This window comes from Mus musculus, chromosome 14 (assembly GCF_000001635.26).
Source record: "Mus musculus strain C57BL/6J chromosome 14, GRCm38.p6 C57BL/6J".
Classification (NCBI taxonomy): Eukaryota; Metazoa; Chordata; class Mammalia; order Rodentia; family Muridae; genus Mus; species Mus musculus.
The window spans coordinates 45,132,931-45,145,542 of NC_000080.6; the positions used below are offsets into that span (position 1 = coordinate 45,132,931).

Consider the following 12,612-nt stretch of genomic DNA (forward strand, 5'->3'; position numbering starts at 1 on the left):
CTACATGACTACCTGGAACTCCAACTCTAGGGCATCCAATGCCCCCTCTTTTAGCCTCCTGCTCTCCCCCATGGTGCACATACTCTCACACAGGCTCACACACTTTTGCATAAATTAAGAATAAAGTCATTTTAAATGAAAATAGCCTTTCAGCTTCCTGCACCTTGGGCTAAAGGACAATTCTCAAGGTGTTCTTGCTTTTTATAACTAAAGGCTGACACGGAGAGTACACATGGAGGGACCCATGGCTCCAGGTGTGTATGTAGCAGATGATGGCCTTGTATGTCATCAGTGGGAGGACAGGTTTTTGGTCCTGTGAAGGCTCGATGCCCCAGTGTAAGGGAATGCCAGGACAGGAAATCAGGAGTGGGTAGGTTGGTGAGCAGAGGGAGGGGAGATGGAATAGGGGGTTTTCAGAGGGGAAAGCAGGAAAGGGGACAACATCTGAAATGTAAATAAAGAAAATATCTAATAAAAAATATTTTATTTTTTTTATTTTTTTATTTTTTTTTAAGATTTATTTATTTATTATATGTAAGTACACTGTAGCTGTCTTCAGACACTCCAGAAGAGGGCGTCAGATCTTGTTACAGATGGTTGTGAACCACCATGTGGTTGCTGGGATTTGAACTCTGGACCTTCAGAGGAACAGTCGGGTGCTCTTACCCACTGAGCCATCTCACCAGCCCATAAAAAATATTTTAAAAGCAGAATCTGAGATGAACTCCAGGAGTTTCAGGAACTGAGCATTTCATTCACAAGGGCTGAAAGCTACAGATTGAGCAGGACTGGCCTGAACATGGTGAGGCAAGAGTCCAACTAACTCCCAGGGAATTAGAGATCACAGGCCATCACAGAGAATGCTTGTCCCTACTGGATCAGGGCACACACGAGAACATATAAGCCACCTGAGAGAAAAGCATTTGGGCACCTCAAAAGCAGGCGAGATGATGTGGCAAAGGGCCTAAAAAGGCGTGACAGGTAACAACACGTGACAGTGCCATCTACGACTTTCGACTTCCCTGTCTCTCTCCACACTAATGCTCCAGTTTCATCTTGAGCAATTTTGGTTATTCTGTGAGTTTACTTCTTTCGTGCCGAGGAATTCTTGTCAGGGCTGTGACTTAAAGAACTTAGCCACCCCCTAGCCAAGGCTTTCCCTGAACTCTCCTGATCTTCACTGATGGAAAACCTGTTGAGCTACAATGCACGTACTATGCAAGTCACATATGCATGTAATGAACAAAGAATGTAATGAACAATATAACCCACAATGAGAAATACAGCAGAGCACCAACTCTCAACAAAGTCCTCGGACAGTGCACAGTGCAAAAGTGAGCCAGAGCCACTGCAAATACGTCAACCCAACAGCTTATGATTCCAGACGAAGAATTAACTGTTGGATGATTCGTATTCTCATTATAAGGGCAAGTCCTATAGCCCAAGAAGACCATTTGCTTTTCCCCAAGCTGAAGGGGTAGATTTCATACATGACTCAGATAAGGCAGCCTCTTTTTGCTAGGAGACAGTAACACAATATTTAATTCCTATTTAATCTGAAACTTAGCATTCTAACTTAGAGAGATAAGGGCTCACTTAAGACTCCCTTATAATCCACAAATACGTATATAGAAAGTTGCACTTATAGACTTAAAATGTACAGATATGTATATTCAGAGAAGTGCACACACAGATTTACATACATTGTAAGTCCTTTTGAAGAGACTTTTATTGCTTCTTCAAAGTATAAAAATTGTGGCTGGAGAGATGGCTCATCAGATAAGAGCACTGGCTCTTGCAGAGGACCCCAGTTTGGTTCCTAGCATCCACAAGGCAGCTTACTCTATCCACAACTCCAGTCCGCAGGCATCCAATGCCCTCTTCTGTTCTCTGTGAGCACCAGGAATGCATGCAGTACATTTAATGCACACAGGTCAAACACTCAAACATGTACAATGCAAAAGAATATTTTTTTTAAAATGACTTTTAATAGTCAGGATATGAAAGCCACTCATTTTTAATGTCCAAAGATTTACAAACACAGTAACTAGACGGAAGATATGCAGATCCCACTGTGCTACAGGCTACTACAAGGTTGCTAATTATGCAACCTTGGTGACTAATGACATTAAAAGAAAGACAATTCTTTGATGGAGGATCCATCTATTCAGTGTAGAGTGGTTGGGTGTAGGGGCACCTCAACCTCTGTCCTGTAGATGCCAATAGTATCACTAAATCAAAATATTAAAACTGTCTCTTCATCTTGCCAAATATCCTGGAAAGTACTGGTTTTAATATGGCTACAAGAAAATAAATACAAACGCCAGTTATGATTCAACCAGAGAGTCAACGGTGATTCAGTGGAGTTACATCCCAATTTGATTCAAATGCACAGGATGGCTAGACCCAGGTCAAGCACACTGGTGTTTGTCTGATAGTGAACTGCCCTATACAACTGTCATGTACCACCTATGGCAAATAAGCCCTCAAAAACGGATCTCCTTAGTGAGGAAAGGCATTAAGTGTGAAATGGACTGTATTTTGAAGACTTCACATTAAAAAGTAAATGTCAACATTTTCGTAGTAATTAAGCTGTCTGGGGTTTATCTGCTCGGTTTACGGTTTTTAAGAGTAACTACTAAGAAATTTTACATGTCATTTGTATCACAAGCCCATTCAATGGCACTTGTCTAGAGATGGCATAATTTAGTCCTGTTCCTTTACAGATTTGATCTCGGGTTTCCTGTGCCACAGAGAGGCCATCCCACGAGGCCCGCTCATAACTCCTTGTCGTGGTGAAAAGGCTCCTGTGTGTCTTTGGGCCAGTTGGCAGTGTTCCAGCGCTTTATTCTCAGCATTTCGACCGGCTCTCTCCTGGCTGTTGATCTGTCTCCAGGCTGCAGCTCAGCACTCTCCTGCACCTCTGCTTCTTTCTGACACTCTAGAACTTTCTTCGTGGGAGCTTGGGATGTAGGAGCGTCCATCATATTCAGAAAATCAAAGGCAGGAAGAGGAGGTTTCCATTCCTGGGCAGACAAGACTGCTGGAAAAAAAGAGACAACCAAGAGTTTAGTGATTAACAGAGATGAAATCACCGTATGAATACAGCTAGGAAGTATTTTATTTTGAAATACATATTCATAGGAGGTCCTTATCAGTTGTCTGCTGATTAAACCCTTTGCATACTAAAACCATTTGCATTTGTGGTGACGGAAGGAGGCCATCTGCACACTTTCCCACATGCATGCAGAGGCCAGGGGAGAAGCCTATTTATTGCTCTCTGTCTTACTTTTTGAGTGAGAGCCTCTCTCACTGATGATGAAGCTGACTTACAATTTTGGCTGGCCAGCAAGCTCCTAGCATCTGCCTGTCTCCATCCCTCAGCACTGGGGTTAGCTTTTCTATAGGTCAAGGGGATTTGAACTCAGATCTCTTGCTTTTACATTCATGCTCTACTTATTTTTATATAGTGATTAAGTGTTAATAGGAACAATCAATCAATCAATCAATCAATAAGGGGATTAAAAAGCATCAAACAGTAATACGTAGAATAAGCTTACAGATAGGCAGGTATAAGTTAAAATATCAAATTTTTTGCTCCCTTCCTGTGGTGGCTTGAATAGGTATAGCTCCAAAGACTCAAGTGTTTGAATACTCTGTCACATTTTTTATGCTTAGTCATTTTTATTGGATATTTTATTTATTTACATTTAAAATGTTATCACAGTTCCCGATTTCCACCCCCAGAAACCTATCTCCCCCCTGCCCCGCTTCTATAAGGGTGTGCCCCCACCCACCCACTCACTCCCACCCTTGCATTCCCCAACACTAGGGCATCAAGCCTTCATGGGACCAAGGGCCTTTTCTCCCATTGATGGCTGACAAGGCTGTTTTATGATTTTTTTTGACACAGGGTTTTTCTATGTAATGTCCTGGAACTCACCCTATAGAACAAACTGTCCTCAAACTTATATTGATCCACCAGCTTCTGCCTTCTGGGTGTTGGGATTAAATATTTGTGCCATCATACCATGCAAAAAAGATTTAAAAAAAAAAAAAGACTGGAATAGGGTGGTGTCTTTGTTAAGGTTCTAATGCTGTGAAGAGACAACATGACCATGGCAACTCTTAATCTGGGCTGGCTTACAGTTACAGAGGTTCAGTCCATTATCATCATGGTGGGAAACATGGCAGAGTGCAGGCAGACATGGGGCTGGAGAAAGAGCAGAGAGTTCTACATTTGGATCTGAAGGCAGGAGGAGACTGTGTGTCAAACTAGGCAAAGCTTGAGCATAGGAGACCTCAAAGCTTGCCCCCACAGTGACACACTTCCCCCAGCAAGGTTACACCTACTCAAACAAGACCACACATCCTAATAGTGTCACTCCCCACAGGGACTCTTCACAGCATTTGAGGCCAGCCTGGTTTATAGATCAAGTTCTAGGACGGCCAGGACTACACAAGAAAATCCTGTCTCCAAAAATTAAAAAAAAAAAAAGAAAAAGAAAAAGTAACTTACAAAACTGAGTAAAAGAAAGCAGTCACTTATAAAGTAGTCGTTTGTGGGTAGAAGAGGTGGCTCAATGGTTAGAGCCCTTGCTACTCTTGGTTTCAATTTTTTGATGCCCATAATGGGTGGCTTACAATTCATGTTCCAGGGAACTCAAGCCCTCTTCTGCTTTCTGAGGGAAGCATGCACTCATATTCACACACACACAAATAATAAATCATACATACCTGTCACATTCATTCAGTAGACCGTCCTTAAAACTGTAGATTAAACCCTTAAAATTAGATTTCACCCTCTGTAGTCGTCCTCCTAAAAGTGTCCTTGTTTGTTTGTTTGGACAGAGGCCTCATTGTGTAACCTTGGCTGGTCTGGAACTCATGTGTAAACCAGGCTGACCTCAAGCTCACAGAGATCCACCTGCCTCTACTTCCCAAGTGCTGGGATTAAAGGTGTGTGCCATCACATGTTAAACTTTTGTTTCAATGTGTGTGCACTTGTGTTCTGGCAAGTCTTACATTAACTTAACACAGGTTAAAGTCATCCCAGAGGAGGGAACCTCAATTTAGAAAATGACTCCAGAAGATCAGGCTATGAGCAGATCTGTAGGGCATTTTCTTTATTTACATTTCAAATCCCCTTTCCTACTTTCCCCTCTGAAAATCCCCTATCCCCTCTCCTCTCCCCCTGCTCCCCAACAACCTCTCCATAGCCTTGGCATCAGCCCTGGTTCCAGATTCCTGCCCTGACTTCTTTCAGTGATGGCCTATGATGTGTAAGTGCGAGAGAAACCCTTTTCTTCCCATGTTGTGTGATCATTGTATTTATCGAAGCAAAACAAACCCTAATTAAGACGTGTGTGTGTGTGTGTGTGTGTGTGTGTGTGTGTGTGTGTGTGTGCACACGCGCGGACACGGAGGCCAGGCCAGAAGTAAAGCATGGTGTCCATGGTGTCTTCCTCCGTTACTTTTGATCAAGGTCTCATACCCGGAGCTCACTAACCGAGCTAGCTCCACAGATCTGCTCCCCTCTGCCATCTCAGCAATGCATTACAAGTGAGTACTGGTGGCATTTTGTCCAGGCTCCACCCCGAAGTTACCTGGCAACAGCCAGGTGTGCCTAACTCATTATCAAAATGGCTGCTTGCCCCCTCCTCTCTCTCTCTCTTGCTTTCTGGCTCCTGCTCTGTCCCTTTCCTCCTACCCTCACTCTCTCCATTCCCCTCCTGCTCTCTCTCCATATGCTCATGGCCTCCCTCTCCTCTCCTCTCTCTCTCTCTGCCTTTCTCTGTCTCTACACCCTCAACTCCCCTCCCCATGGCCTGAATCAACTCTATTCTATACCATACTGTCATATAGCTGGTCCCTCAGGGGGAAGGGATGCCTCAGCATGGGTCCACAGAGGCACCCCTCCCCCACACTTTACAGCAACTCCCATATCTTTTTATAAAACGCAGCAGTGTACTACCACGCCTGCCTTTTTGGGTGTTGTTGTTGTTGCGGCTGTTGTTGTTTTTGACTGTGACTGCTGAAGATCAAACTCAGGCCTTCATTCTTGCACAGCAAGAACTTTACCAAGTGAGCATCTCCTGGCTCTGAAAAGTAACTATTTCTATGAATCATTCCAGAAGAAAGTATTTTGGAATATATTTAACATTGTTACTCATACGAGTAATGCCTTAATCTTGAAGCATTTTCTGTTTCTAGGTCAATATCTTTTTCCACACACTTTATGAAAACAAGTCCATTTTTAAAGTTAATTATAGACATGTAATAATTTTAAGTGCTATGGAGTCAACTGAACTATAAATACACAGTGATTAGGTAATCCTTTTAGATGAGTGTCATGCAGTGAATCTTCACATTATTTTAAAACACTGGTCACAATATGCAGGGAATGACAAGAGTTTGGAGAAGTTGTCCCTAAATGGGATGTAACTACTAAACTCCCCTTGATGCTCACTGATCTACAAAGAGGAGGAGGCAGAAAGATATAAGAACCAAAGGAGATTGTAAGTCCAAGGAAATAGCGCCTTCCAGACACAGCAGGACTGATGCACATATGAACTTAGAGACTGACAGCATGCAGAGGCCTGTATCAGTTCAAGCCGACAAAATTCCAGCACAGAGAAGACTTGGGCACAAGTGGCAGCCATAATCAAAAAGCTATTTGCAACTGATAGTGCCTGGGGCAATCTGTCTTCTCCAGGGTAGCGTCACGGGGTTTACCAACCATATGACACAGCAGTGCAGAAATTGTAGTTCAAAACAAAATGGACTCCATGGGTAATTTGGGGGGTTTTCTGTTGTTGTCTGTTTTCTTTTTTTGCATGTTATGTTTTAGTATCTATTGTCTTACTGGGTTTTATTTTTCCATTTTGTTGTTATTATTGTTTGTTAGTTCATTTGTTGGCTGTCTTTTTTTTTAAACGATGTTAGGTGGGTAGAGAGTTGGAAGGATCTGGGAGGAGTTGAAGAAAAAAGTATGATCAAAATATATGATATGAAATATCTTAAATAATAAAATACTGGTCATTAGAGGAGAAAGACTGATTCAAGTTGATAATATATCAGATAAATTACCTAACCAAAAAGTCTACTAAAAAGTTTAGTTGGCCTATTTAAAATAGTTTTTAAAAAATAAGTATATGAAGTAAGCTTTTAAAAACAAGCCGGGATGGGAGAATTTGTGTATGAAGACAGCACAACAGCTTTTCACTTTGACCAGTCACTGTTCCCAAAGTGGCAGGTTTTGAACTAGTGATTACAAGACTCACATGGCTGAAGACACTGGCAATGTGCAGAGCAACATGGACTAAGAGCACATCAGTACTGAAAACAGAGGCCTTAGAAGGTGAGGCAGTGTCTCCATCCCGAACCTGAGGAGTCTAGACTGTTCATCTTCATTAGCTATGATTAACATTTAAAACGAATGCAGCAAAACACAGCACTATATGTCCTGAAGGAAAGAGACAACTTACTGATGGGATTTTCTAGTCCCGCTTGTAAATGTTTCAGCCACAACACAAGGCTTTGTTCCGTCACAGACTGGGATGAAGGAAATGCATACACTTGGCCACCCGAATGCAGATTCACCAACAGCAGCTGAGGAAGTGGTGGCAGACGGCCAAAATATGCCTTCAAGATGCCCCTCCCCACGGGAGTGTTCTTCCTGCAAGAAAGGATGGTTGAGTACTCTAATCGTTCCTTCTATGACGACGAAGAAGAAAATAGTCATTTATCGAGCAATGAGCTTCAATGATTAGCCTGCCAGAGAGCTTATGAAGAGACTTCACCAAAACAAGAGATCTACAATTATATTAGCAATCAAATGCTTCCCAAGTGTCTTTGTGATCTGGGGCAGTCTATGATGAGGAACAGAAGGCACCCAGTGACTTTGCATGACAATCAACACGGGTTCTACAATCAGTCGGTTTCCCTTAGTGCCTCCTCACGTGTCAGCTCCAAACTGGCATGTTCTGCAAGTCTAACAGGATGCTTCCTGTTACGAACATTCCTCTCCCCTAAGATTGTCCCTTTCCTTGGGAAAGGAAGAATGTTAATTCCACACTGAAGCTCTAAAACCGGAACTACAGTCCTACAAGGAGCTACACTTTAAAGAAGCGTCGCTTCCTGATGCAGCACACTTCACATTACGTAAAACACTACTTTAATACCTACAGTGGAAGTTACCGAGGTAAACTTTCCCTCAAGTGTGAGATGTAATGTTAGTAAGACAAAAATGATGTATATTGCCACATTCTTCTTGCTTTTCAATTAAGTTTTAAAAAGCACAGCTTTTATCTGTGAGTCTGAAGAAGGGTCATGTGTGTACATGTGAACCGTTTATGTGTAAGGGTCATGTGTGCACATGTGAACCGTTTATGTGTAAGGGTCATGTGTGCACATGTGAACCGTTTATCTGTAAGGGTCATGTGTGCACATGTGAACCGTTTATCTGTAAGGGTCATGTGTGCACATGTGAACCGCTTATCTGTAAGGGTCATGTGTGCACATGTGAACCGCTTATCTGTAAGGGTCATGTGTGCACATGTGAACCGTGCTCACAGACATTTAATGAAGCACCAGTGATGCATCTAGAGAACACGCCAGAAACTGCCACAAAGGGATGCACTGCGTGAAGGCCTTCTCCACTGCTATTGGCTGACTGTCACCACACAGACTGAAGTCTGTAAATATCTCAATGCTTACTTTCCTATTTGCCACTGTTTTCAGGGGACATCTACTACTTTTTAAAATCAGAAAATAGTACCTACAGTTATTTTACAATAACAGGTCTAAACAAGGTCATCTTTGAACTTTTCTGAGGAAACTAGTTATAAAAATATCATGATGGTGTATTTAGTTGCATGTTAACTCGAAGGCTATAGAATTTCATTTACTAATGAAAATGTAATTCGACTTCCTTCATGTAGCCTTGAACTCATGATGCTATGATTTTAGGCAGACACCACAACACAGACTTCCCCCAGCCTTCCTCTTAGAGCAAAACAAGACCATACAACATAGACTTACAGATTTAACCAGCAAGGGGTAAACGAATCCAGCTGCTTCTGTCTCACCAGTGCCAGGATCGTGTTCCTGTACTGAGGGTTTATGCTGCCACCACTAAACAAGAGAAGTAGCGGTCTCTGAAATCTTAAATATGTGGGAAGATTTTCCACAGTGATTTCTGGCTGTTAAAAAAAATAATTAAAATTCCTCAAACAAAAACACAGGCATGATACAGCATAAATCAGAAATGATGTTCAAATCACTCACGCAATTTTAGTTTATAAAATGAAATTCACACTTTTTTTTCAGAGATTTGACCACAGTAAGTAAATCTTTAAAAATTCTTACTCAATACTATATCACAGTAATGAATTATAGTCAAAATAAAATTGCTAACAGACTTTAAGAACACAAAGGTTGGTATCTCTACAATAACTCATGCTGAGCTCTGGACCTAGATTAGCTAGTACACCCATGACAGACAACACTCTTTCACTCTTCCATCGAGTATGGGGTTTTTTTTGTTTGTTTGTTTGTTTTTTAATTTACTAGAGATTAAACATAAGCGAAACTGAAATTATAACCTTTTCCCCCCTCTCCATGATTAGCTCGCTTTTTCCAAACATATGTATCCTTTGGATGTTTAAAACAATTAAAGATGTGCTAAACAAGCCCAAACGCCAATTTTTACCTCTTCTGGGTTTAAAGCAGCTGAAAGGAATTTAGTGAGGAGTAAGAGATCTAACTGTCTACCACCTTCCTGTTACTGCTTTACAAGGGTGTCCCGCAGTAGTACAGTGCCCTCTGGAGGCACTGTGAGCTAGAAACATCATCTCATTTCAGATGAGAAATGTTCCCAGAGGCTCTGTAGGGAAGGAGAAAGCAGGCTTACTACCTACCAGCTGATTTCACTGGGTCACTAGAAACCCTTACCAACAACTTGACTTTTTAAAACCATGCCAACAACCTTTACCCAAGCTGGCATATACCTTTCCCTTCCCTTTGCCAATCACTCTTTCTTCTACTTCTTTTCTTCATTCTCACAATAATCATCTTAGATTTCCTACGCCACAAGTTAAATCCTACGTCTGCTTCTTCAAATGCCCTAGGCTGGCCTTCAGCAGTTCTACCTGTTGCCTATCTCTGACATGGATGGCATCCTCTCCTAAATGATGACACATCTCTCAGAGCCCTAGAAACATGAGATGAAGGTGACTTCTGCTCATCTCATGTACTAAGAATAAGAAGCCTGAGGTGTAAGAAACTTGCTGCCCTCGAGGAATTCACTCACTAGAAGAGAGAGGTGTGCAAACTGCTGTGATCCCTGAACACTGCTCATGTTCAACAGCTAAGGAAGCCAACCTATCAAAAAGACAAGGGGAGGGGAGGAAGTGTCACTCTGATACCGTAGAAAGTCCCTGTGTCAAGAATAAGGTCCTGACAGGCTGGGTTTGTACTCCAGCAGAGCTACAGACACTGAGGGCTATCATCACAACAGAGAGAGCTGTTACAGCTACATGTGGGGCATCAGGGAGCTGACGGATGACAGCGTAGGGAAAGCAAGAGGCAAGTGTAACTGCACGACCAGACAGGAACGATCCATCCAGGCAGGGTTCTAGCTCCTGGGAACTGCAGATTTTCTATCAGACTGGTGACCTGGACAGACCGGCCTGTTTGCAGGAGGATGACTAAATAGAATAGGAATTTGGGACAGCAAAGGTCAGTGATGGCCAGTCTCCTTTTCCATATCAGCCAAGAGAGAAAGACCAAGCTGTCTAAAAGATAACAAATATCCAACAAGGGGAAACTAGTTAATACAGAGCATTAACACAAATTATTACTGAGCAGATATTATAAATAAGCATTAATATATTTTCCTTCATGAAAATATACTTAATAAAGAGACAGGGGAGTAGGAATGGGATGAGGAACTGTAGGAGGGCAGACTGGGAAGGGAGTAACAACTGGAGTATAAAAAAAAGTAATAAAATAAGAAGAGACTGATAATTGTTTTTAGATTTTGGAGAAATATATTCTCAAGTTTAAACCTGGAGAAGTTACAGCTGAGTCCAAATTCCTTCTCTATTACTCTTGTATTATTTGAATATATAATTTACTCTACTATGTATATGTTAAGGTAGCATTTCTCTAACAATATGTCTCTTAAAAATTATTAGAACAATGATTTAGAAAACCACATGCTGAAAAATATTAACTCAGTTATTTGATTAATTATGACCTGTTAACTTAGCAGGAGGGTTGGGGGGACAGACTCAAGGTAACACAGAAACTTGTTTTAAAGTCTACCCTTTATGTAATCTTTAATTTAGCCTACCCAATGTATTAGCATGTAGGTCACCGTGACAAGAAACGAGAAAGGAGATCATTCAGTCAATATTTATAGCTGATACTAATACCCCATCATAACTTCAGAAATACAAGTGTATTGTAGCTACTGAAATCAAGTATCCTAGGTTACACCTGGTGTGCTTGTGACTCCAGGAAAGGGCATTAGAAAATGGGTCAGATGGTGGCATTTTAAAACTGTATAAATTATAGCAATAGCTAACACTTGCTGAATGCTTGCTACAGGCCAGACACTCTCTACTAAGTGGCACTCTTCGGACATTTACTCCCAGCAGTGATTCTGTACCATACACATGGAAATCTTAGGAGCAGCAAATACAACACAGAGCCAGTGAGGACTCGGAAGAATTTACAACCAGGATGTCTGACCTTCTAGACCATCTTTATTGTAACAATGTTTACCGGACACTGGACACTTTGGCCCCAGGAAGCCAGTGAAGTTTTACCAGCACACTAGAAAAGTTGTGTGTATAAAATAAACAGAATCAAGCAAGTATTCAGCCATAAAATGACACCCCAGAGCTTCTGAAAGCTGAAAACTTATGTGCTAATCATGTGATATTACCATTGATCAATCAGAATTTTATTTCAAATAACCTCCTTATTATATACAATATACTCACAAATGCTTCCAGTAGTGCATTTGCTAGTATCTGAGCCATGTCTTGTACCAGGGTGGTGTCTAGTGGGACACTCTCTATTCTACCTTCTTTAGGCCTGGCCAGTAGCAGGGCTGGGAGAGTTGTAGCATATTTATTTGACCTATGAAGAAATATACTATTAAAATTTATAACCAAGATACATCAAGTCACCAAAAAGATGAACAATCACAGCAGCACCTCCAAGTGGGAGACAAGAGAAAGAAGTCTAACTGCTAGCTAGTGAGATGGAATCCACTGCAATCCCCACTACGAGAGGTGAGAAAAGGTGGTTGTGAGTTCAAGGCCAACCCAAGCTATACACTGAGGCACTGCCTCAAACAACAACAAAGTATAAACATGGTAAAAGCCATGCTAAGGAGAAATTTCTCTCAATTTCCCTCCACTTTGATGTGAGGTCACCTGAGGAAGCTCAGGAATATAACAAGCTGAGATAGCATGACGATAATCTACAGACGTCTTCTTTACAACTTGCCCTCAAGGAAGTGTCTACATAGGACCTGGGACACACTGGCCCACCAGGACTGCTCATCTCACACCTGAGTAAGGCAGAGAACCAATGGCA

The 12,612-nt window shown here is 41.7% G+C and overlaps 1 protein-coding gene across 18 annotated transcripts in view; it reads right to left on the reverse strand.

Annotated features, from left to right (window-relative positions):
* Nucleotides 1-1,517: 1,517 nt before the first annotated feature.
* The window catches only part of Txndc16 (thioredoxin domain containing 16), an 85,104-nt gene continuing 74,009 nt past the window's right edge, over nucleotides 1,518-12,612 (reverse strand). For 7 of the 18 annotated variants that reach the window (XM_006519520.4, XM_011245180.2, XM_017316186.1 and 4 more), the window contains 4 exons: nucleotides 12,012-12,150; nucleotides 9,043-9,203; nucleotides 7,488-7,678; nucleotides 1,712-3,043 (listed from right to left, as the gene is read on the reverse strand). In XM_006519520.4, coding sequence (XP_006519583.1) covers nucleotides 2,778-3,043; nucleotides 7,488-7,678; nucleotides 9,043-9,203; nucleotides 12,012-12,150 — 757 coding nt within the window. In that variant the 3' untranslated portion in view covers nucleotides 1,712-2,777. Of the gene's footprint in view, nucleotides 3,044-7,487; nucleotides 7,679-9,042; nucleotides 9,204-12,011; nucleotides 12,151-12,612 lie in introns of all 18 variants that reach the window. The other 11 variants (XM_011245183.3, XM_017316187.2, NM_172597.3 and 8 more) reach the window with 10 other exon arrangements.